This window comes from Lissotriton helveticus, chromosome 3_2 (assembly GCF_964261635.1).
Source record: "Lissotriton helveticus chromosome 3_2, aLisHel1.1, whole genome shotgun sequence".
Classification (NCBI taxonomy): Eukaryota; Metazoa; Chordata; class Amphibia; order Caudata; family Salamandridae; genus Lissotriton; species Lissotriton helveticus.
In genome coordinates this window covers 210,735,480-210,761,150 of record NC_136062.1, presented here as the reverse complement: position 1 = coordinate 210,761,150, position 25,671 = coordinate 210,735,480, and the positions used below count along the sequence as shown (strand labels likewise).

The following is a 25,671-nucleotide window of genomic DNA, read 5'->3' as shown; positions in this document are numbered from 1 at the left end:
TAGTCAGGCAGAGGTTCGTCGTGGTCAAAACTGGATCTGATTTGTAAGGAGCGGAGCTCCTATATTTATACTGCGATTCTTTTGTCTTTGCAGGCCAGGGGGCCTGAGCCTAGTTCAGCCCGGTTTTGGAGTACTCTGTTTACAGGAAGCTGCCGTCTTCTTTCAGAGTGCAGGGCAGAGACATCAGACGCTCCGCAGGAGGTGGAGCCAGCATTGTGGTGGTGGAGCACAACCCTACTCAGAGTCAAGGACTACTCCGCCCACCCATCCTGGTGTAAGCACCCTATTCACCACCTGGGGGTTCCCACTGTCCCCGGGAATCTCCCAGCCCTGTCACTCACACAACCCCAGACAACCGATACACATCCTGGCAGAGGCGGGCTAAATGGTTAGGCGCACAAAGGCTATCTTTCTAAAAGTAGCATTTGCAAACCCAGGATATTAAAATAAACCTTACTAAAGGAAGTATATTATTATTCTGAGTTCAGGCATACTAAACTCGACATGCTACAGTGTTCCCTGAGCCTGCCGGGACTATAGTGTGTAATAGTACCGACAGCTCATCTTGGCCTAAGAGAACCGGTAGCCCTTCCATAGTGAAGAACGAAAAGGGCGGTAATTCACTATGAGGACATGCCACACTCTAGGCTTGTCCTACATTACGCTTCAATGCACCCTGCCCGTAGGCCTACCATAGGGGCGACTGATATGGAGGTTAGGGAAGGTTCAGGGACTGGCAAGTGTGGGCACTTGCGCAGTCAGCGTGACAGTGCGGGACTGTACTTGGGGTCTGCAATGGCGGACCCGAGTCATATCTTACGAGGCCGCTTCTGTGGGTGGCGCAACCAGCGCTGCAGGCTCACTAGCAGCATTTGTGTCTACAAGCCCCGGCACTCCTCGTGCACTTCGCTGGGGACTGACAGTAAACCAAATAAACCAATCGTGGAAATCAATTACACATACACTTTACATTGGGAGCACTTGCACTGCGGCACGGGTTGGCCGTGGCGCAGTGCCCTGAGCATCGAACACCAGCAAAACATCTGAGGCACATCAGCAAAAATTGGAAGGGAGACTCACGCCAAGGTGCCAGGTCTAACAAATACCATTTGCCTGGGCAATAAATCAGCAAGAGGAGGAGCCTCATACCTTAGTGTGTGACATGCAGATCTCTTTCTAGGCTATATAACTTGAAAGACACTCACCTGGGTGTGTGATGTGCAGGCATAACGTTTCATGTTTCCAAAGTCACAGGTCGTATCCTCTAGGCAGAAACTGGCCTTATGTCCTTCAGCGACCTTCCTCCCCGTTGTTGCATCAAGCAGGTCGTAGTGGCTAAACTCATCCATGCTGTGATAGTGCCTAGAAGATGGAACAGCAGAAGAAAACATCCAAGACAGCAGCTTAAAAAATGAATTAGCACTTCACTACTCATTATGGTGCTTTTCCACACCTCTCCTATAAGATTTTACACTCCATACAATTTCAATCATTAGCCTTCCTCTAAGAGTAGTGCCCTTCCATTGTAACTCCAGCTACAACTCTTATTTTCCTCTGCTTTGATTTGTCTAGAGCAAAAGGAGTAGTGCAGAAGGTGTAATAACTCCAAATTATTCAATTTTCCACGGAAAAATTCCAGTAAGAAAAGTGGGGCAAATATCTTCCCCACCCTCTTCCTCGGATGATACAACAGTACAACAGTCCAGGTGAGACAAAGTGCTACATTTTGCTTTATATCAATTTTTCCTCGTGCCTATACTAGACAGCCAGGAAGTGCAAATGAAAGGCCTTATTGTTGCAACTAACATACTTCTGAGAGCCTTATTTAATATTTGAGGGACTAATAAGGCACAATTTGATGGCAAAAGCAAGAAGTGACATTCGCATAAAAGGGGCTGGGGGTACATGTGTGAAGGACATAGGGGAATTCCCCATGTTGTGTGTGAGATGCCACACTGCAGAACAAGTGTCACTAATGCAGCACAACCTGTGAAAAATGATACGCCACCGTTGGGCCACCATACATTCACAGAGTGGCAAATCACTGGTCACTTTGTGAGGGTGCGCTGCACTCCTACTTCCTGGATCTTTGAGAAGTGGAAAGGAAACAAAGTTAATGCCACTGATCACTGCAAGGGGTGCTTCTAGTCTAGAAGTCAACAACACTCATGCAATGAAGAGACTCCAAAGATGGGAACACGTTTCAGTAAAGTAACGCAAAAGACCAGCAATGATCAATCTAAACAAATCACCACCGCCAGCTCACACTACTCGCAAACAGAATTGCTTACTAAAGATGATCATTTATTTCACTTTTTATATAGGCTGAGGCGCTACTCTGGAACAGCTTTTGCAAGTGTGTTAAAAAGATAAAAATCAATAAATATTGTGATACTTGAGTAAGCAACACACAACGGTATGCACATTCTGCACATCACATCTTCATGAGCCTGTTACAAATTGATGCTGTAGTACTACTATTGATGGTAAAAAAAAATATGATTGGGGATGTTAACAGAGCAGTTAAGCTGCTGGTTAAACAGCTCAAACTTGCAGTTTCCAAGCAGACTCACTTCCCACTAGGAAATAACACAATACTACAACAGCAAATGTCCAAATCCAAATCATACAGACTTGGATGTCAGCAGTCGGCAGATGACCTTAGTTAGGAGGCACTCTCATCATTTAGAGATTCCCTGTTTTGCTGTATGCATTACCTGGGACTGGCTCTGACACTGGTTTGTTTTATGCATTGGGAGTAGCACTTCAACCGAGTGAGTGCCTTTGTATGAAAGAGAGAGACAGAGAGAACGGGAGACAGACACTGTGTTCGCACACTGTGTTCATGAGATCAGCTGTCAGGATAACTTGAGTGATGTTTTCCTGCACTTTTCAAGTTTGTGGCAACCCTGTCTCATTTGCATAGTTAGGACATTGTATATGTGTCGTAGGCAGTGCTTCATTTTTAAAAGTGCAAGTGTTGGAACCCAAAACTTTGCTCAGGACCCCTCAGATATGCTATTGAATGCCGGCATGCCGAATCGCTGCAACTTGTTTTACCATACTGAAATGGCTCATAAAGATCATCTGGATGCTGCCTAACTCGACCCAGAGAACTGTGGTCCAAGCTCTTGTCACCTCAAGACTGAACTATGGCAACATCCTCTACTTGGGGGCAAATAAGAAGGTAACCCGCAAGCTGCAGGTAGTCCAGAACTCTGCCGCCAGACTGATCTGTCAGGTTCCCAGAACTGTCTCTATCTCAGGCCCGCTGCGCGACCTTCATGGGCACAGGGTGGGGAGCAGAATTAAGTTCAAAGCCCAGAGCTACATGTTCAAAATCAAACCTGGAACGGCCCCACAATACCTGCAGGCATTGGTTCACCCCTACTTGCCCTCACGCGCGCTTCGCTCTGCCACTCAGGCGAAGTTCTCTGTACCTCGAATTAGACTGTCACGTATGGGCGGTCGACCATTTACCTATTTAGAGCCCACGTTATGGAATTCTCTCCCTGTACCACTTCGCAATGAAACTGTATATGTGAATTTCCGTAAAAGCCTAAAAACTTGGCTGTTTAATAAATAATTGTCCCCTTCTTCCGGTGCTTCCTAGCGGACACCAGGAACCCCTTTTTGAGTAGCTGTCGCGCCCTACAAATTAAAAATACGATAGAATACAATCGCAAAGCTATGTAGTCTTGATTCTAGCTCATGCCTCTTTAATCCGCCACCAGACACACGCTGCCACTTTATCCCAGTCTTGCAAGTTCCTGTTTTCTCACTTTTTTGTCTTTCTCTTCCTCCTTCTGTCTCTTCTGTGTGCTTTTGGTTCTCTTCTCTGAGTTATATTGTGCTGAGGAAAAATACATGCTGGTCCCTCAAAAATGAGTGCCTGTGGACACCACCTGCAACCATCAGCTCAAATTAAGCCCAGGTCATATGACCTTGATGGGAAACATATCATGTTTGAAGGTCATAGTTGTGCTTCTGTGGCCTTGGTGTTTCCCTTGGTTATTACAATGATGTGGGAGAGGAAGATTGTTGATATATATGATAGAAATGCCTAGTTGGTAGAGTGTATGAATTGAATGCGACCTGTGCAGAAAGAACTGGGTGTAGTAAATGAGGTTAGAGTGATACTCCAGTCACAGCCTTAAAGCTTGAGGCAGCATTTAGAAATGTAATTAAAACAGCAGAAGAGTGTGAGTTATGTAGAGTCATGCTTGTCGGTACTTGCCAATACTAGCTGGCCTCTAGTTTGGTGAGCTAGGTGTTGTAAGTTGGAATAAACTGTCTCCACAGTGAAGGAGGAGGTTTTAATAACCTGACTTACCAGGAGCAGAAGACATATGTGGTTCTCCATGATTACCCTAATATTTTACCACTGTTGGTGGTTGTAATAGAGGAATTATTGTTCCATTTGTCACCAGGATGGCATATGGATATGTTTCCACAGATGAGGGTGTGTGTTCTGGAGCTGGGGGTACTTGTCCTCTTCTAGGGGGCAGGACCCTGGAACTTACAATGTGGAGTCAGAAAAGGCAGTTGGATTTAAGAAAACAAAACAGGAGGTCAGGCTGGGCTGACTGTCCTGAGGAAGGCCCTCGGACACTGAAGGTCCATAGGTAACATCTGGGGTCCCTTCACTTCCTACCTATGAGAGGGTCACAGACTGCCCTGCTTCACTACCCAAACTGGTAGAGACGAGAGAAGTAGAGAGGGAGAAAGACCATTCCAATTATTTTATGTGGCCGGGTCACTGAATGAGACATTTATGATTGATAAAGCTCAATAATATTTGGGTCTTATCCGACTGTGAGGTTGACTCATCCAGAGCATTCTGGGAAAATCATCCTAGGATCTGGCAATAAATAGGCTTGGAGCACCGATGAGGCCGACTCCTTTCATGTGAAGATCCAGTGATCTGAAAAAACACTCACTAGCATGTCGTGCCTGTCCCCATATCTCCTATATTTGCACGGGCTATTACACACACCCTTTTTAACTCACTCCACATTTCCATATGTGTATTTCACATTATAATTATATATGGATTTAGCTAACAATAGAAGGTACATTTATTGTTCATCCAGTAGTAACAATGAAGCTCAGTCAGTCTCTGTAAGAGGCTCCAGAATTAGATAAATATATTTACTGGATCTATTCTTGACATTAAGAGGTAAGATTTAATAACTCTGATAAATAAAAAATAATGTGCGGCTCTAACTTACAATTGTCATGCAGCACCATGGTTATGATACTCCCATACCTTCCCACCATCCCAAACTCACTGGTGGCAGCTGTGCCATTCCCATGTATTGCGGGCTCGATTCGGCAGGAAGTCTGCGGTCCCTTGATTCTTCACGCGCTGAGGGAACCTCAGTAGCACCCTGATGTCATAGTCCGTGGACTCAGGAGTGTAGGCAGTGCTGCAGGGGTTAAAGAGAAGACTTCAGAATTGCCAATGAAATAAAAGTGAAACCCCTTGGCCTATGTCTTTTAAAGGGTTATATCTCAGAATAATATTAGAAAAAATATTATGGACAGAAATACTGTGTTCTTAATATCATTGACAAAACTGTAGCCCCACTTGGGGTATATTTTGTATTATTAAGTTCAACACGGTAATATTTTTGTAAATGATAATGAGGATTCAATATTTCTATCAAATGATATTTTGGTTACAATATTCTGGTATTATCTCACTTTATCTCTTATCGAACATGGAAACAGCAAGCACATCATTTTCACTGCCTATTCGCAACATTTCTTACCATAAGTGTTAAGTACCATTTCATTCAACCAATATCCCAAACTTTCCATTGCTGAATCACAGTGGTCCCTTCTAACTATCCAGCCACATAATTCAAATCAGTGAGGCTGGTTCACACATTTCACTATAGCATTTATTTGATTTTCATTTGGCTGATTCCATATGCGATCTTTTTTCATTTTTTGAAACGTAATAGTGGGTAAAAACAATTCATTACATTGAAAAGCATCAAGCTTTACAACATAGAACGTCAATAACGTTAAATAATAATCCCAGAACAAGGCAGAGGATGTAAGAGAGCAACTGATGAATGAATGAATAAATTATGCTAACATGTAAAAGAGTATAGAAGATTAGAGGAAGCACTTACTAGTATAACAAAAAATCTAGGAATCTTTCAAATATAAATATCAAAAATTTTCACATGGACGTAAAAGTATGTTCATAGTCCTTGAATCTGCACATAACATGTCATAGATAATCTGCTTTGTTAGGATTGCAATCCATTCACTTTTGAAGTCCATTCACTTACACACAAATTTCCATTTTCAGAGAATAATTAGTTTGCTATTACTTAACATGTTATTACCCAGAGGGAGCAATATCTAACTTGTGAAGCGGATTTGAGCATATCTTTGGGCCGATTTGTTTTGCCCTTTTTGCTAATAGCCGTTTGACGAGCCTCCCATTGGAGGAGGCCTGGGGATACCTAGTTGTCTGATCAAGTGCATAAAACCTTTAGGAAAAAGGTCCATGAGATGTTGTGCCCAACTCCACTAACTGCTGATGGAACGAAGGAGTCACTAACTCCACCTTGAGTATCACTTGAGTAGATTAGCAAGAGATCTTTGAAGTCGAGGCATTGCCTTCATGTGCTTCTCCTCCAATGCAGCAGCGCCCACAAGGTTGCATTATATGCGAGTGATGAGGCAAAGATGAGTACTTCTCCTAAGGCTGCACAACCCAATGAAAATATAAGCTCAAAAGATAATTAGTAAAACAATGAATCAGAACAAGGTGTTTTGACAGCTTGAGAAGGACATGCTCTTCTAGACGTCCAAAACGGGGTGGTGATGGACGGAGCATCTGAATCAATCAAACACTCACACCCAGTCAAAAGATCTGGGTTAAATCCATCACCGTTCTTTAGCCCACTCTGCCACCCCAGTTCAGACATGGCTATATGCAAATCAGTCTGACCCTGTGCCTCATGGGAACAGTCCAGCCCGAACTGCCAAGCCATGTCTTCCCTGGACTGGAAACAAGCTTCCGAGGTCCGGTTTCTGGCATTCCAGCCATCTTCAGCCCGGCTTGCTTGAATCCAGTGGCAAAGTGAGCAAGGGACTCACGTCTGAGCATACCCTGCCACACTTATGGCGGCCAAAAGCGGTACAAAAGGGGGTGGTGATGGACGGAGCATCTGAATCAATCAAACACTCACACCCAGTCAAAAGATCTGGGTTAAATCCATCACCGTTCTTTAGCCCACTCTGCCACCCCAGTTCATGGCTATATGCAAATCAGTCTGACCCTGTGCCTCATGGGAACAGTCCAGCCCGAACTTCCAAGCCATGTCTTCCCTGGACCGGAAACAAGCTTCCGAGGACCGGTTTCTGGCATTCCAGCCGTCTTCAGCCCGGCTTGCTTGAATCCAGTGGCAAAGTGAGCAAGGGACTCACGTCTGAGCATACCCTGCCACACTTACGGCGGCGAAAAGCGGTACAAAAGGGGGTGGTGATGGACGGAGCATCTGAATCAATCAAACACTCACACCCAGTCAAAAGATCTGGGTTAAATCCATCACCGTTCTTTAGCCCACTCTGCCACCCCAGTTCAGACATGGCAATATGCAAATCAGTCTGGCCCTGTGCCTTATGGGAACAGTCCAGCCCGAACTGCCAAGCCATGTCTTCCCTGGACCGGAAACAAGCTTCCGTGGACCGGTTTCTGGCATTCTAGCCACCTTCAGCCCGGCTTGCTTGAATCCATTGGCAAAGTGAGCAAGGTACTCACGTCTGAGCATACCCTGCCACACTTGTGGCGGCAAAAGCGGTACAAAAGGGGGTGGTGATGGACGGAGCATCTGAATCAATCAAACACTCACACCCAGTCAAAAGATCTGGGTTAAATCCATCACCGTTCTTTAGCCCACTCTGCCACCCCAGTTCAGACATGGCTATATGCAAATCAGTCTGACCCTGTGCCTCATGGGAACAGTCCAGCCCGAACTGCCAAGCCATGTCTTCCATGGACCGGAAACAAGCTTCCGAGGACCGGTTTCTGGCATTCCAGCCGTCTTCAGCCCGGCTTGCTTGAATCCAGTGGCAAAGTGAGCAAGGGACTCACGTCTGAGCATACCCTGCCACACTTAAGGCGGCTAAAAGCGGTTCTTTTGACTGGGTGTGAGTGTTTGATTGATTCAGATGCTCCGTCCATCACCACCCCCTTTTCTACCGCTTTTGGCCGCCATAAGTGTGGCAGGGTATGCTCAGACGTGAGTCCCTTGCTCACTTTGCCACTGGATTCAAGCAAGCCGGGCTGAAGACGGCTGGAATGCCAGAAACCGGTCCTCGGAAGCTTGTTTCCAGTCCAGGGAAGACATGGCTTGGCAGTTCGGACTGGACTGTTCCCATGAGGCACAGGGTCAGACTGATTTGCATATAGCCATGTCTGAACTGGGGTGGCAGAGTGGGCTAAAGAACGGTGATGGATTAAACCCAGATCTTTTGACTGGGTGTGAGTGTTTGATTGATTCAGATGCTCCGTCCATCACCACCCCCTTTTGAACCGCTTCTAGACGTCCAGCATTGCTTCTGACAACTGGTTGTACCGAGATACTTAATTACTAGCTTCAGGCTATTCCAAGCAGAGGAAATGTGTTCAGCAATCACCCTTGGGTATCTTGGCGCTGAATAACAGATGTTTATTGCTACCCAACTCAATGGTACTCATTTTATCGACCTCAGATGGATGAAAGGCTGAGTGGACCCTCCGGGATTTGAACCTGTGACCATGAGGTCGAACACAGGCCCCTGCAGTGGATCCTTTAGTCCACTGAGCCACCAGACCCGGTTGCAAGTCATGAATATGAGCTAATTGTTTAGATAGATCAAATCACTTAATCTGTACCACGTGTTATTATTCTAGGCACATTCCATTTCAGCTCATCTGTGCCATTGAAAGAAGGTAGGACTAACTATATAGTAATATCAGTTTTAGCTCTTTCGAATAGAAAGAGTCCAGGCTGGGCTTTAAGTGGGATAAAAAAAAACTACTCTCAGAGGGCCATGGCCAATGTACTTAAGGGCGTGGCTTAGAAACACATAAACTCTAATCTGTGTTTAGCCTAGTGTGCCACCCCACTTGTATTTTGCCGTTTCTGTCTTTGCACCTAGATATATGATACAACAAGTAACATCATACCTACAACAAGTCAGGACTATTGGCTTTGTCAATGGTTGTTAGTTGCATAAGATAAATAAGCGACAACTATGGCTTGTATATATTATTGAAAAAGCTTCCACTTAACCCCTTCTCTGCGGCGCCAATTCCGCTGCAGCGCTAGGGGGGCGGGGGGCCGACCGGCGCTCGCATGCTCGTGACGGAGCCGCTCCATCACGAGCCGCGGTTGAGCTGTGTTCATGACGGAGCGGTTCCGTCATGGCCCCGCCCGCTCAATGGAACGTCCAGCGCAGGCGCAGAATTCGCTCCGCGCAGGCGCGCCGAGCGGGCCATGACGGAACCGCTCCGTCATGAGCACAGCTCAACCGAGGCTCATGACGGAGCGGCTCCATCATGAGCATGGAAGCAGTTAAAGCCCTGGTGACACCAAGACAATGTTGCTGCTCCTGAGTTTCAAAAAGAAAAGGGAAATCCAGAGAGAAAATGTCTCTCTTTAAAGGATGGCATGACGTCATGCCTCATGCCGTAACTTCTCCACTAGCGAGAAGTGAGCAGTGTGAGCACGCGCACATCGATGTTCCTACTGTCACTGCAGTCCGGGGAAAATGGCGGACCGTCTGTACAAGGGCACAAAACAGAGCCGGAGAGGGACCCGTTTCGAGGACTCCTTTAAAAAACTGCCGGTGCTCAGACCCGGCCAACTTAAAGCCCTGGGTCCAGGACGCAATTCACCACCACATCCCGTTTAATTAGGAATGGAAGCACGCCCAGGTGCATGCCCGCTTCGCTGGGCCTTAAGGCTGAGGTTCAGTTTGAGTCTTTGTAGTGGTGTGAGCTGGAGACCTACATCTAGGCCTAGTGAGGCGCATTTGTTTTGACTCATTCAGAGACCAAAGACGTGATGGATGGAAAAACTGTAAACATGAGGTCCCAGTGGTCCTTTACTCTGCTCTTGATACAATCCAGTGATGTTACCTTATCAGTGGCATTACAGATATGGACCAACCATATCAGAATCAGTTTGGCTCACCCTCAAAATGAACAGTTCTGCCCAAAGTGCTAGACCATGTACCCGCTCAACAGAAAAACAAGCAACCCAAGCCTTGCTTTGGGATCATCACTTAAGTGCAGCTTATGTCGCTATGGAAGAGGCAACTTGGGACCACTGACTAGGCATAACGTTACGGCTTACAGTAATTTACATAGACGTAGAAAAGTGACGATTGTAAATGCTTAACTCATAATGAACCACTGGTAATTACATCGCATTACTTGTGGCACCGTCTGGGTCATTACAATCTGTGCTCAACATTATGCACTCAGTCTTGACGCCCCATAAAGGAGCCTTTTAGCCTAAACTGATGGGCCATGTACCATGTGAATAGGATCATGAGCACACAGGATTTGGCCTTGTTGGGTCTGAGAGTGAGGCGCTGATTGAGCCACTGTGGCACTGTCAGATTGTGAGACATGTCAGTGATACACAACTAAAGCAACTCACTTATAGGAGCATAACAAAATATAGATGGGGATGCTTAAATCTGTTCAAGCAGTCTAGAGCAGTCCATTGCATTAGCCTTAGATTATTTTTTGTGCTATTACCTACAGGGACAACCATATGTTACTCTCTCTTTGCCCACTCCAAAAATTGACTCTCCACCTCAAACTGCCAGGTTCCACCTACTCTGAATGTTAACACGCATAGCCGTAGTAGCCTTTCTGCCATTTTAGGTAATTATCTGTGTGGTGCAACATGTAACAAAGAGCTCTTGACCCATTTCTAGCTTAATTAGCAAATCAATGCATTAAAACTGCTAGAAAAGCTGGTCAGTAATTGAATTTTTTTAAAATAATCATTAAATAAAACAATTCAAAAATACATATTCAATGAAGTGTTGTGTGTAATCAATGCTTAATTTGAGCAAGTGTTTGGGGGTGTTAAGCAGCAGCACGGGCGGGCACCTTTTTCTCAACACTAGCATATATTTATCCACCACATTCCTCAGTGGCGATTTAATATACTTTTTAAAAACTAGCAAGTAAGGGGGGCGAGGCTTGGACCCCCCTGGGGCTTGCACAACAAGAGATTGCTGATGTTGGGAGCCTGCGCCAGGGTAAGGCTACAACGCCCCTCAAGGCCTACAGGTGGGTGCGGCCGGACGTTCACTTTCCCGGCTTAACGGGGGCTTCTTGTCAGCAGAACTCCTCTGAACCCCCGCCCTCTCCCTTGAAGGCGCTGCGTAGGGGGCACCAGGAACAAGCACGAGAGCGGCAATGGGGCTGAATCGCAAGCACCCCTGTGATCTCAGCGATGGGCTAGGAGAAACTCAGCCCCATATTGGTGTACTTATTCGGAGCGGCGCCTACACAATACAGTGCGGGGGCTCGCCAGGCACCATGGGAGGGCAATGGAGTGGGCCACACACGTCTGAGGAGCACTAACCGACGGATCATTATTGGCACAGAGTATCACATGGGGAAAGGCCCGGTTCTGTGTACTGGCGAGGTGGAAACCTTAGTCGCTGACTCTCAGTGCATACCATCCACGGCGACTACCAGGTAAGCAGTCCAGCGAGTATGGTCCCGTTAGGGGGCCCACTTTAGCTGACCTCCCCAGGCAGCAGGTAAAGCATTGCTGTCAGGGAGGTCAGAATCCGTGAGGCCTGGCAATCGTGGTGGCAGTCGAAAAGCACTGTGCTCCACTCTGAAGACTACCACCCTAGGAATAGGAGTCACCAATGCTGCAGAAGAAGAGCACAGGATTATTCTTCACCAGCGCATTATCCTTCGTTCCCTGCTTGCACCTCCTTCTCACCATGGGCACAGATAGGTCAGGATTGGCTGCTTCCAAGTAGAGTACTTTGGACCACTAAGGGTTCAGGAGGCGAGGGAGGCGGAGGTCCATCCCCAGACAATGCCACCCTGTTGGCGCCGATTACTCAATCACAGGCCGCACTTGAGGTGCAGATAGGCACCGTTGGCTCAGAGGTTTCCTTCCTGCGTCAGGACATCCGCAAGGTGGCGGACAGAATTACGGAGGCTGAAACCCGGGTCTCCACAGTGGAAGACACAGTGACGGCTCATGGCTGGCAATACATCACAGGATTTACCAATAGGATGATAAGTCCAGCAAAATGCTTCAGCGGCTATGCCAGACCAAGACAGCCCCTGTTCAGGCACCCCTTCTACGGGACTTGGATGGTACGCTTTTCACTTACCCGGAGACGGTAGTCCAGGTATTCACATCCTTTTATACCACACTCTATCAACAGCGGGAGGTCATATTTGAGACCCTTATAGATGAGTTCCTGTCGGATATTCCTTCCCGTAAGCTCTCCGATCAAGTTAGAGACTCACTGGATAGCCCCATAACTGTAGCTGCACTAAGGGCTGCGCTATCTAGCATTCACCCTGGCAAAGCCCTGGGTCTGAACGGCTTTCCCAGCGATTTAGTGCAACCGCACATGAAGACGTTAGGCCCACATCTGCTCGAGTCACATCATAAGGCCCTAGAGCAGCATATCCGACCCACAAACTGGTGCAATGCAGAGATTGTGGTGTTTCTCAAGCCCGGCTGACCTCCTCAAGACCCTACTTCACATCGTCCTATCTCATTGCTTAATTTTGAGCTTAAACTCCTGGGGAAGGTCCTAGCGGACCGCCTTCAATCATGCATTCAAGATCTCATTTACGCTGATCAGCCTGGCTTCATGCCCCAGCACACCACCATACTTAATATTAGGCGAGTCCACAACACAATTGCAGGTGACCACAGACTCGGTCACCCAGCAACAGTTCTGCTGGCCAACATAGATAAGGCATTCGACTCCCTGAGTTGGACTTACCTCTGTTATATATTGTATATATACACCTATGTTATCTCATACTATTTACCGCTTTTGTAAGTAATGACGAATATCAAATGAGTGTATTCTACCTCATTTCCTATGTCTTTATAACTATATACTGTAAAGAGCTCTGATACCCTGATCGCGCTATATAAAACCTTATAAATATATAAATAAATATTGATCTCTCTTCATCTGTCCGAGTGGCAAGATATTGGTCAGCCCACTGTCCCATTTGCCATGGCAGAAGACAGGGCTGCCCCCTGTCTCCACTTCTGTTTGCCCAAGCCATAGTTCCCCTGGCGGTGTGGGTGCGTCAGGACCCACTGATCCGGGGGTTTGAGTGGACGCAGGAATAGTCAGACAAAATCGCGCTTTACGCTGATGATGTTCTCTCCTTTATGACAGACCCATGGTTCTAGGGGCCTCGAGTCCTCAAGATACTTCGGAGAAACCACTGGGTTGAGCACCAACCCATCCAAATCCACACTTTTCCCTATATGCGGGGATCGGAGATGCCAGCATTTGGGCTTCACAACTATCTATCGCTACAGAAGGCTTTAAATACTTAGGGATCTTCATATCACCGTGCCCTACGATATCATAGGCACACAATATCGCCCCGCTACTCCCTGCTGCCCGCTATGAGACAACTGTTAGGTCCCAACTGCCCTTATCGTTATATGGACGATACACTATCTTTAAGATGGTATCCTTACAGCGTCTGCTATATAGACTTCAGAGTTTTCCATATAATATTCCTCCTTCATGGTTTACACAACTTAACGCAATTCTGAATCAATTCTCATGGCAGGGGGTGCGATCCGGGTTGCAATTCGTACATGCACACAATCCACATACTGCAGCGGTATTGCAGTGGCCGACGTCCTCGCATATTATTCAGCCTCTCACCTTTTAGTGATCAATGAATGGTGGTATGGGTCTCGTCAGATCCAGTATACGCAGTTGAACAGATGGCTATGGCTGGCACCCCCTTGCTACATCTCCAGTACAGCCGCACGTCCCTTGAAACACTACCTCCAGCTTGCAAGACAGTTATACAAACCTGGAGACGCACAGTCAAATCCATGGGTTGGTGGGGTTGACAGGTTTCACTCCCCTCTGGCAGGGCACATATCTACGGTCCGTTTCCTCCCTGGTCGGATTTTGTAAGTAGGACCTCATTGGAATCTTTGCGCTTGGGGATGTTATGCAAGGCACTACACTTAAGTCCTTTCAACGGTTACAAACTGACTACAACCTACATATATCTCAGCTTCATCGCTACTTGCAATTACGGCAGGCCTTAGACCCCCATAATTGTCAATTGGAGGCTTTTCCGGAATTCCACTGACTAGAGGGCCGCTTGCTGGTGTGGGACAATGGGGCTCACAAAATTAAACAAATCTATCAGACGCCTAATACTCACACTCAGACCACCATCCATAAAACCAGAGCGGCATGGGAAGCCGATCTACCAGCCTAGACGGACGAAGACTGGACGGAAGCCCTGACTATACTTCACGCTTCCGTCTCATTTGGTTCAAGTACCCTAACGGGTATATTACACCTGATGTGGTTGTGGTACATGGGTGTTATTCTGTAATCTCAATGCCCCCGCTGCAGTAATGATGAGGACTCCTTCCTCCATACTGTGTGGAGTTGTACAGGGATTCAACCATTCTGGACTCAGGTGAAGTCTTGTCTAGGTTAGGTTCTGGCATGGACCATCCCGCTGGACCCCAGATTGTTGCTCTTACATAGCACTGATGACATTGGGGCGAATCGCCACAAGCAGCACCTCCTGTTCCTGGGCCTCACCCTAGCCAAGAGGGAAATGGCACAGAATTGGAAAGCTACGTCCCCACCCAGTGTTGCGAGATGGAAGAAGGCAAAAGACACACAATTGATGGACGGAATGCAGAACAAATCAAAACATTCACCCCCAGTCAAGAGATCTGGGTTAAATCCATCATTCTTTTGCTCACCATGCCACCCTGGTTTTGACTTGGCCATAAGCAAATCAGTCTTGAACCTGTGCCTCATGGGAACAGTCCAGCCCGAACTGCCAAGCCAGGTCCTCCCTGGACCGCAAAACAAGCATCCTACGATCCTATTGAACAATTGGTGGTCAGAAATTCACTTTGATAGTCCTATGACATTGACTCTTTACAGTCAGGATATGGTTAATAACGCACAATTAAGACTGCCCAGGTGTGTTCGGTGTAGTTTGGTCTGCCGTTCCGCAGGCCATGTGGTTTTTGTATAATGTAACTTGGTACTGCATGTCAAATACAATATATGTACTGTCTCTGCAGGGCTCTGCCCATTTTGTAACTTTCAAAATGAATACAAATTTGTTGTTAAAAAAAAATAACTAGCAGGTAGGTACCCCTGTAGGTACCCCTGTCACTGGTTTTTGGCAGCATGAGCGGTGTCGGCACCAGCTGCTGTGGACTCCTGAGAAATATCTTGGGAGCTAGCAATTATTTGTGTGTTCTTTTTCAAGCTATCCACTGGTACACGTAAAACTGAATATCGATTTGGGAACTCCAAATACTTGAGCATCTCTCCTCTTGGATTGTTAATTTCATTATACATTTTAGCCCGATCCTGTCAAGGTTTTATAGTAAGATACCAATGTGGATAAATATCTGCTCTATACAGATATGGTCAGTTACTGGGAGCTTCATGCAAACATTTACAATTCTCATTACTCGATCACGATGTTTAATAGCTTCATTTTCTGCTTTTTTCAAACAATCAATCAATCACAAGAATTTGTATAGCGTGCTACTCACCCGTAAGGGTCTCAAGGCGCTGAGGGGGCGGGGGGGGGGGGGGGAGTCGCTAATGCTCGAACTGCCAGGTCTTGAGTTGTTTCCTGAAGGAGAGGTGATCCAGGGTCAGCAGTAGGTGAGTAGGGAGGGAGTTCCAAGTCTTGGCTGCCAGGTAGGAGAAGGATCTTCCTCCGACGGTGGATTTCCGAATTCGTGGGACGGAGGCGAGGGCGAGGCTGGTGGATCGGAGCTGGCGGGTGGGTGTGTAGAATGTGAGGCATCTGTTGAGGTACTTCGGGCCCGTGTCGTCGAGAGCCTTGTGTGCGTGGATGAGGAGTCTGAACGTGATCCTCTTGTTGACGGGGAGCCAGTGCAGGTCTTTCAGGTGGGCAGAGATGTGGCTGCGGCGAGGGATGTCCAGGATGAGTGGTGCGGAGGCGTTCTGAATGTGCTGGAGTCTTTTCTGGAGTTTGGCTGTGGTTCCAGCGTAGAGGGTGTTCCCGTAGTCCAGACGGCTGGTGACGAGGGCCTGGGTGACCGTCTTCCTGTTTTCTGTGGGGATCCATCGGAAGATCTTTCGGAGCATGCGCAGGGTGTTGAAGCAGGATGATGAGACTGCGTTCACTTGCTTGGTCATCGTGAGGGAGGAGTCCAGGATGAAGCCCAGGTTGCGTGCGTGGTCCGTTGGTTTGGGTGCGCTGCCCAGGGCAGGGGGCCACCAGGAGTCGTCCCACGCGGATGGAGATGGTCCGAGGATGAGGACTTCCGTCTTGTCTGAGTTCAGTTTCAGACGGCTGATCTTCATCCATTCTGCGACGTCTCTCATTCCTTCCTGGAGGTTGGCTTTGGCGGTGTTGGGGTCGTTGGTGAGGGAGAGGATCATCTGGGTGTCGTCGGCATAGGAGATGATGTTGAGGTTGTGTCGGCGGGCGATGGCTGCGAGAGGGCTCATGTAGACGTTAAAGAGGGTTGGCCTGAGTAAGGATCCTTGCGGGACGCCGCAGATGACTTCGGTGGCCGCGGAATCGGAACTGGGGGAGGCGGACTCTCTGGGTTCTTCCGGCGAGGAATGAGATGATCCACTCCAGGGCCGCTCCTTGGATTCCGGTGTTGCTGAGGCGCTGTATCAGGGTGCGGTGACAGATGGTGTCAAAGGCTGCTGAGAGGTCCAGGAGGATGAGGGCATTTCCCCGTTGTCGAGCAGGGACCTGATGTTGTCGGTGGCTGCGATGAGGGCGGTCTCGGTGCTGTGGTTTGCTCGGAAGCCAGACTGTGAGGGGTCGAGGGATCCGTTGGTCTCGAGGAAGGCAGAGAGTTGTCTGTTGACGGTCTTCTCGATGACTTTGGCTGGAAAGGGAAGGAGCGAGATGGGGCGGAAGTTCTTCAGGTCCGTGGGGTCCGCGGTGGGTTTCTTGAGGCGCTCAGCTCGGCGTGTTTCCAGCTCTCCGGGAAGGTGGCGGATGCGAAGGAGCTGTTGATGATGGTCCGGAGTTGGGTTGCGATGATGGAGTCGGCTTTGTTGAAGATGTGGTGTGGGCATGGGTCGGTAGGGGAGCCGGAGTGGAAGGTGTTCATCGTGCGGGTGGTGTCTTCGGTGCTGACCCGGGTCCAGTTGCAGAGGGTGGTGGTTGGAGGCGCTGGTTCGGCGGTTGGGTGCGTGGTTTGTGCGCCAAAGCTGTTGTGAATGTCGGCGATCTTGCGGAGGAAGAACGAGGCGAGAGAGTCGCAGAGGTCTTGCGAGGGAGTGATGTCGGTGTTGCAGGCGCTGGGATTTGAGAGCTCTTTGACGATGCTGAAGAGCTCCTTGCTGTTGTGGGTGTTGTTGTCCAGTCTTTCTTTGAATGCTGTCTTCTTGGTGGTGCGGATCAGCTGGTGGTGTTTGCGGGTGGCGTTTTTGAGGGCGGTCATGTGTTCTGTTGTCTGGTCGTGGCGGCAGATTTTCTCGAGGGTGGGGCAGGTTTTCTTGGAGTTTTTGAGGTCGGTGGTAAACCACGAGGCTTTCCCGCTGCCGGGTCTGCTGGGAGGGTTCTTCAGTGGTGCGAGTTCGTCAGCGCAGTCGGTGAGCCACAGTGTGAGGTTGCGGGCTCCTTCGTTGGGGTCCGTTGTGTTGGTAGGAGGGTTCTGGCTGAGGGAGGTGGTGAGCTGGCCGGCGGTGATCTTGCTCCAGCTTCTGCGGGGAACCTGTTGCGGATGGTGGTGGGTTGTGGTTCTCCTGAAGTTGAAGTGGATGCAGCTGTGGTCTGTCCAGTGTAGTCCGGTGGAGTGGCTGAAGGAGATGTGCTTGCTGGAGGAGAAGACGGGGCCAAGCGTGTGGCCGGCGTAGTGGGTGGGGGTGTTCACCAGTTTCTTGAGTCCGAGGTTGGCGAGGTTGGCCAGCAGGGCGGCGGTGTTGCAGTCCTTGTCGTTCTCCAGGTGGAAGTTGAGGTCCCCTAGGAGGATGTAGTCTGAGGAGTTGAGGGCGTGCGGGCTGATGAAGTCTGCGATGGCTTCGCTGAATTGGGTGCGTGGTCCCGGGGGTCTGTAGATGAGAGTGCCTCTGAGGGTGGTCTTGGGGTCGGTGTGGATCTGGAAGTGAAGGTGTTCGGCGGCGTTGAGGGTGTCGTCGGAGTTGGTCATGATGCGGATGTGTTTCTGTGGACGATGGCGATGCCTCCTCCGGTTTGGTTGACGCGGTCCCTCCGGGTGATCCTGTAGCCGTCCGGGATGGCTATGGCGATGTTGGTGGGCTGATGAGGCGTTCATCCATGTTTCCGTGAGGAAGGCGACGTCTGGTGAGGTTGTGTCGAGGAGGTTTCAGAGTTCCACGACGTGCCTGTGGACGGAGCGGGTGTTGAGCAGGATGCACTTGAGGTGGTTGTTGCTGGTGCTTGGCTTTGAGGGTGCGGTGCAGGTGAATAGGCAGGCTTGGCAGGTGAAGGGTCCGTGTGTGAGCCTCTGGGTAGCTTGGTAGCAGGCGGCGTTTCGGTCGGCGTTGAGTGCGTGGAGGGTGGCGGCGTCGTAGGTCCGTCGGGTGCACTGACATCGTCGAGGTCCAGGGGTCCTGGCGCTGCGCGCGGTCCAGTCGCGGACGGGCGCAGACGGGCTTGCCTTTGGCGCGCCATTGGCGCGCCTGCTGCGCATGAACGCTGCACGTACGCTTGGGCTCCATATGAGGCGAAGTGGGAGGGAGGAGCAACTGGGAGGCGGGAGCGGGCGGCCAATGGGGTAACAGAAGGAAAAAGGGGGCGGGGCCGCGAGGGAGCAGCAGCGGGAAGCAGGGAGCGGGGGGGCAAACTAGGGGGTACAATCCTTAACAAATAGGCACAAGCTGAGAATGTACAGAGGGAAAGTACAATTAAACAAAATGACGGAAATGCGGCGAAAATACGGAAACAACGGAGGAGGAAGAGCGAGCGGCAGTGAGGGGGCACCGAGGTCAGGGACGGACCTGTGGCGCTGGGGCAGAGAACGCGCCTACTGCTGGAGGGCCGTGCGGCGTGGGGTGTCCTGGGGTCAGGTCACACTCGCTCACGCCGCGCGGGCTCCATATGAGGCCAAGTGGGAGGGAGGATGTTGTGTTGTAATATTCTTATTAGGAATGTAGATAGGTTCTTAGAATAAGAACGTGTATGTGGGGTTCCAGGGTGGGACAGTTGATGGGAGACGGAGGACTTGTTGAGATCGTTCCTGCTACGTTAAACAGAGTTGCCAATAAAGTGCCTGAAGAAGATACTCTGACTGAGACCCATCTTTACAGAGGAGCAGCTGGGAGGCGGGAGCGGGGCGGCCAATGGGGTAACAGAAGGAAAAAGGGGGCGGGCCCGCGAAGGAGCAGCGGCGGGAAGCGGGGAGCAAACCAGGGGGTACAATCCTAAACAAATAGGCACAAGCTGAGAATGTACAGAGGGAAAGTACAATTAAACAAAAAACAAAATGACGGAAATGCGGCGAAAATGAGGAAACAATGGAGGAGGTAGAGCGAGCGGTAGTGAGGGGGCACCGAGGTCAGGGACGGACCTGTGGTGCTGGGGCAGAGAACGCGCCTACAGCTGGAGGGCCGTGCGGCGTGGGGGTGTCCTGGGGTCAGGTCACACTCGCTCACGCCGCGGGGGCTCCATATGAGGCCAAGTGGGAGGGAGGAGCACCTGGGAGCGGGGCAGCCAATGGGGTAACAGGAGGAAAAGGGGGCGGGCCGCGAGGGAGCAGCGGCGGGAAGCGGGGAGCGGGGGGCAAACCAGGGGGTACAATCCTACACAAATAGGCACAGGCTGAGAATGTACAGAGGGAAAGTACAATTAAACAAAAAACAAAATGACGGAAATGCGGCGATAATGCGGAAACAACGGAGGAGGTAGAGCGAGCGCCAGCGAGGGGGCACCGAGGTCAGGGATGGAACTGTGACGCTGGGGCAGAGAACGCGCCTACAGCTGGAGGGCCGTGCGGCGTGGGGGTGTCTTGGGGTTAAGTTTGTTGTTTAAACACTGCTGTTGTTCTTCATAAGAGTGTTTAAAAAAATAAAACAACAAAATAGAACCCTAATGTGCTGTCCGTTTATCCTGCATCAGTCAAACCCTACAACTGTAATTCTTAGAGCTCTCTCATCTACAGGGAGATGTTGTTAGAAATATTAGTAAAAGTAGCGCTGGGAAGTCTGCGGGTCAGTCATAAGCTTTAAAAATCCCTTAGATTTGATATTAGAGACTGTGTTTTAAACTTTTGCTTTCAAACAGCATAATCTCAGAAAAAAACAGAAAGAACCTTCATTTGGAGTAAAATATTTTCGACAGTATGTGTCGGTGTGGCAGTATGTGTCAAAATAGTACATTTTAATATTAAGCATATGTTATACAACATTGTTTTTTAATTAAAAGATTATAAAGACTTACCACATGGACATTTGTGCAGAGTTTTAGCGTTACTGTGACTTGTTCAGTAAAATTGGTGGATTTCACAGAGCAGTCTTGCGAGAACATTACTTCATGGATATGCGAATAGTTCTGTTTGTTTAAAGCTCCCAGAAGAATGAAGAAAGAACTATTTAACATTTTTAAGCAAGGAAGTAGGAGATTTTGAAGATAACAGCATGGAATTTCTTAGACTGTTACTGACGTGTTTGTGCAGGGATAATGTCCATAGAATACAAATTAAATGATAATACAACTTTTTCAAAAAAATGCTCTACTTCTTCATTCTAAAAGTGGAAGATCTGATTGGTAGTATGAGGATTAAGGTGGGGATGGGTAGGGAGGCTGTAATTAAATGGCTCCAGTGCAAACAAGTATAGGACAAGAAAATACAATGTGATTCCTATCACTTCACTGGAATATATACTTTTACTTCTCATGCCTGGCATCGCATGCCTTTACAACGCGGTTGTTACAATGGCCGCGTTGTTACAACGTGCACTATTACATCGCAAGTCATTTCAATGACTTGCTGTATGGGGTGCGCTGAATTTAGGAATAGTATAATTTACTATTCCTTCTCCAGTTTGTGCAACAGCAGGGAAGGTGTTGGATTCTAAATCCAACACCAGTGAGCCCCCTACAGCAAGTCGCTGAAAAGACTTACGATGCAATGGTTCACAATGTAACAATGCGATCATTGTAACAACAGCGCTGTAAAGGCACGCAATGTAAGGCATACGTTGTTATGGCTGTTTCCCCTTCACTGTTGTTATTAATTCTGAACAACTGAGTAGAATGTGGGAAGCTGCCCCGCTCCCCATTGCTAGGGCTTTTACCCACCATAGCCCTGGCAATGCTGCAATTAAATAACATAGATGCTTCTTTTAAGCCTGGCTACAGAGAATAACCTTTAGGGTTTTCATAAAGAGCACACCTAACATTATGTACTAGAGATTGACGCCAATATGAGAGGAAGAGAAAGTATTGTGTCAATAATAGCATTACTCCATTCCTTCATCAGAAAGTGTTTAGATAAATCATTTGTATATTTCTGCACTTTAACAAAACACACACATATATATATAAATATATGTAGAATTGATCCTTTCTGTATCGATCGGAGCGCCCCCACACAATCTCCACTTTGCATACAGAAGGACACGGCACCACCAAAGACGTAATTCTCCCAGTCATGAATTTATTAACCCCTTCGACGCTCATGACGATCTCAGCTCGTCATGAAGTACACCTCTCGTACACTCATGACGAGCTGAGCTCTTCATCAACCGCGGGTTTTTACAATCTTCAGCGCACCGCGGTAAATCTGACCGCGGTTAAGGTGTTAAGTAATAACATAGCACCAAGGTGAAAATGGCCTACGCGTTTCAGCCGTAGCCTTTGACACGGCCATATATATATCATCCAAGTGTAGCCAACCCTCAATGATTGCATACGACTAAGATCCGCATGGATGCAATCGCGTTATGCTCTACTTTTCTGCCTGAAATAAATCCATCATTTGAATGTTTGGTTGGAGTGGCTTGACTTTGCGCTATTAAAAGTGCGCAAGTTTCTTTTGGAATATATAGCAGTGACGTCGTCTACAAGCCCAACTCACCTGGCTGTGGCCTCCACCACATTGCATTTGGAATATATATATATATATATATTTATACCAAAGGACCAGCGCTTCAGAGAGCACACGATTCCGAGCACTTTAACTGCATATTGGTCTGCCTTAGTTCCGGCGAAAATGACTTCTGCCTAACGCGTTTCAGAGCCCTTGCGCTCCTTGTTCACAGGCTTTAACGGACATCACAGAAATAAAGGAGGCACTTACTGACGTATTCTTTTATTGCGTCAACAGTTCATTAGCATATTATTGCATGCTGGTATTTTGAGTCTTTATCAATTTCCTTTAGTAGGCTTCGGTGCCCCCTTCACCAATTATTCACCTTGAGTAGGTTCCGTGCATGTTCCGTTTGTTTTTAATTATTGTACTTCGCCCTCCAGTGGGCTGCCAGAACGTCGGTACACCAGCAAGGGTGCTGCTCGAAAATCCCAATTGGAAACTCGGCATAGTTCCATTGTCTCCATGGCCCCTGAGTCATGGTGGTGCCTCTCCGCGACATGGACTGCCGCCAAACATTTTTATACCAAAGGACCAGCGCTTCGGAGAGCACACGATTCCGAGCACTTTAACTGCATATTGTTCTGCCTTAGTTCCGGCGAAAATTACTTCTGCCTAACGCGTTTCAGAGCCCTTGCGCTACTTGTTCACAGGCTATGCCGAGTTTCCAATTGGGATTTTCGAGCAGCACCCTTGCTGGTGTACCGACGTTCTGCAGCCCACTGGAGGGCGAAGTACAAGAATTAAAAACAAACGGAACATGCACCGAACCTACTCAAGGTGAATAATTGGTGAAGGGGGCACCGAAGCCTACTAAAGGAAATTGATAAAGACTCAAAATACCAGCATGCAATAATATGCTAATGAACTGTTGACGCAATAAAAGAATACGTCAGTAAGTGCCTCCTTTATTTCTGTGATGTCCGTTAAAGCCTGTGAACAAGGAGCGCAAGGGCTCTGAAACGCGTTAGGCAGAAGTAATTTTCGCCGGAACTAAGGCAGACCAATATGCAGTTAAAGTGCTCGGAATCATGTGCTCTCCGAAGCGCTGGTCCTTTGGTATAAAAATGTTTGGCGGCAGTCCATGTCGCGGAGAGGCACCACCATGACTCAGGGGCCATGGAGACAATGGAACTATGCCGAGTTTCCAATTGGGATTTTCGAGCAGCACCCTTGCTGGTGTACCGACGTTCTGGCAGCCCACTGGAGGGCGAAGTACAATAATTAAAAACAAACGGAACATGCACGGAACCTACTCAAGGTGAATAATTGGTGAAGGGGGCACCGAAGCCTACTAAAGGAAATTGATAAAGACTCAAAATACCAGCATGCAATAATATGCTAATGAACTGTTGACGCAATAAAAGAATACGTCAGTAAGTGCCTCCTTTATTTCTGTGATGTCCGTTAAAGCCTGTGAACAAGGAGCGCAAGGGCTCTGAAACGCGTTAGGCAGAAGTAATTTTCGCCGGAACTAAGGCAGACCAATATGCAGTTAAAGTGCTCGGAATCGTGTGCTCTCCGAAGCGCTGGTCCTTTGGTATAAAAATGTTTGGCGGCAGTCCATGTCGCGGAGAGGCACCACCATGACTCAGGGGCCATGGAGACAATGGAACTATGCCGAGTTTCCAATTGGGATTTTCGAGCAGCACCCTTGCTGGTGTACCGACGTTCTGGCAGCCCACTGGAGGGCGAAGTACAATAATTAAAAACAAACGGAACATGCACGGAACCTACTCAAGGTGAATAATTGGTGAAGGGGGCACCGAAGCCTACTAAAGGAAATTGATAAAGACTCAAAATACCAGCATGCAATAATATGCTAATGAACTGTTGACGCAATAAAAGAATACGTCAGTAAGTGCCTCCTTTATTTCTGTGATGTCCGTTAAAGCCTGTGAACAAGGAGCGCAAGGGCTCTGAAACGCGTTAGGCAGAAGTAATTTTCGCCGGAACTAAGGCAGACCAATATGCAGTTAAAGTGCTCGGAATCGTGTGCTCTCCGAAGCGCTGGTCCTTTGGTATAAAAATGTTTGGCGGCAGTCCATGTCGTGGAGAGGCACCACCATGACTCAGGGGCCATGGAGACAATGGAACTATGCAGAGTTTCCAATTGGGATTTTCGAGCAGCACCCTTGCTGGTGTACAACCGTTCTGGCAGCCCACTGGAGGGCGAAGTACAATAATTAAAAACAAACGGAACATGCACGGAACCTACTCAAGGTGAATAATTGGTGAAGGGGGCACCGAAGCCTACTAAAGGAAATTGATAAAGACTCAAAATACCAGCATGCAATAATATGCTAATGAACTGTTGACGCAATAAAAGAATACGTCAGTAAGTGCCTCCTTTATTTCTGTGATGTCCGTTGAAGCCTGTGAACAAGGAGCGCAAGGGCTCTGAAACGCGTTAGGCAGAAGTAATTTTCGCCGGAACTAAGGCAGACCAATATGCAGTTAAAGTGCTCGGAATCGTGTGCTCTCCGAAGCGCTGGTCCTTTGGTATAAAAATGTTTGGCGGCAGTCCATGTCACGGAGAGGCACCACCATGACTCAGGGGCCATGGAGACAATGGAACTATGCAGAGTTTCCAATTGGGATTTTCGAGCAGCACCCTTGCTGGTGTACCGACGTTCTGGCAGCCCACTGGAGGGCGAAGTACAATAATTAAAAACAAACGGAACATGCACGGAACCTACTCAAGGTGAATAATTGGTGAAGGGGGCACCGAAGCCTACTAAAGGAAATTGATAAAGACTCAAAATACCAGCATGCAATAATATGCTAATGAACTGTTGACGCAATAAAAGAATACGTCAGTAAGTGCCTCCTTTATTTCTGTGATGTCCGTTAAAGCCTGTGAACAAGGAGCGCAAGGGCTCTGAAACGCGTTAGGCAGAAGTAATTTTCGCCGGAACTAAGGCAGACCAATATGCAGTTAAAGTGCTCGGAATCGTGTGCTCTCCGAAGCGCTGGTCCTTTGGTATAAAAATGTTTGGCGGCAGTCCATGTCGCGGAGAGGCACCACCATGACTCAGGGGCCATGGAGACAATGGAACTATGCCGAGTTTCCAATTGGGATTTTCGAGCAGCACCCTTGCTGGTGTACCGACGTTCTGGCAGCCCACTGGAGGGCGAAGTACAATAATTAAAAACAAACGGAACATGCACGGAACCTACTCAAGGTGAATAATTGGTGAAGGGGGCACCGAAGCCTACTAAAGGAAATTGATAAAGACTCAAAATACCAGCATGCAATAATATGCTAATGAACTGTTGACGCAATAAAAGAATACGTCAGTAAGTGCCTCCTTTATTTCTGTGATGTCCGTTAAAGCCTGTGAACAAGGAG

General features: G+C 48.2%; 1 protein-coding gene across 1 annotated transcript in view; it reads right to left on the bottom strand.

Moving 5' to 3' along the window:
- LOXL1 (lysyl oxidase like 1) overlaps window positions 1-25,671 on the bottom strand; it is a 262,514-nt gene that overhangs the window by 25,215 nt on the left and 211,628 nt on the right. The window contains exons 3-4 of the mRNA XM_078685062.1: window positions 5,292-5,429; window positions 1,206-1,362 (exon numbers count right to left, since the gene is read on the bottom strand). Coding sequence (XP_078541188.1) covers window positions 1,206-1,362; window positions 5,292-5,429 — 295 coding nt within the window. The remainder of the gene's footprint in view (window positions 1-1,205; window positions 1,363-5,291; window positions 5,430-25,671) is intronic.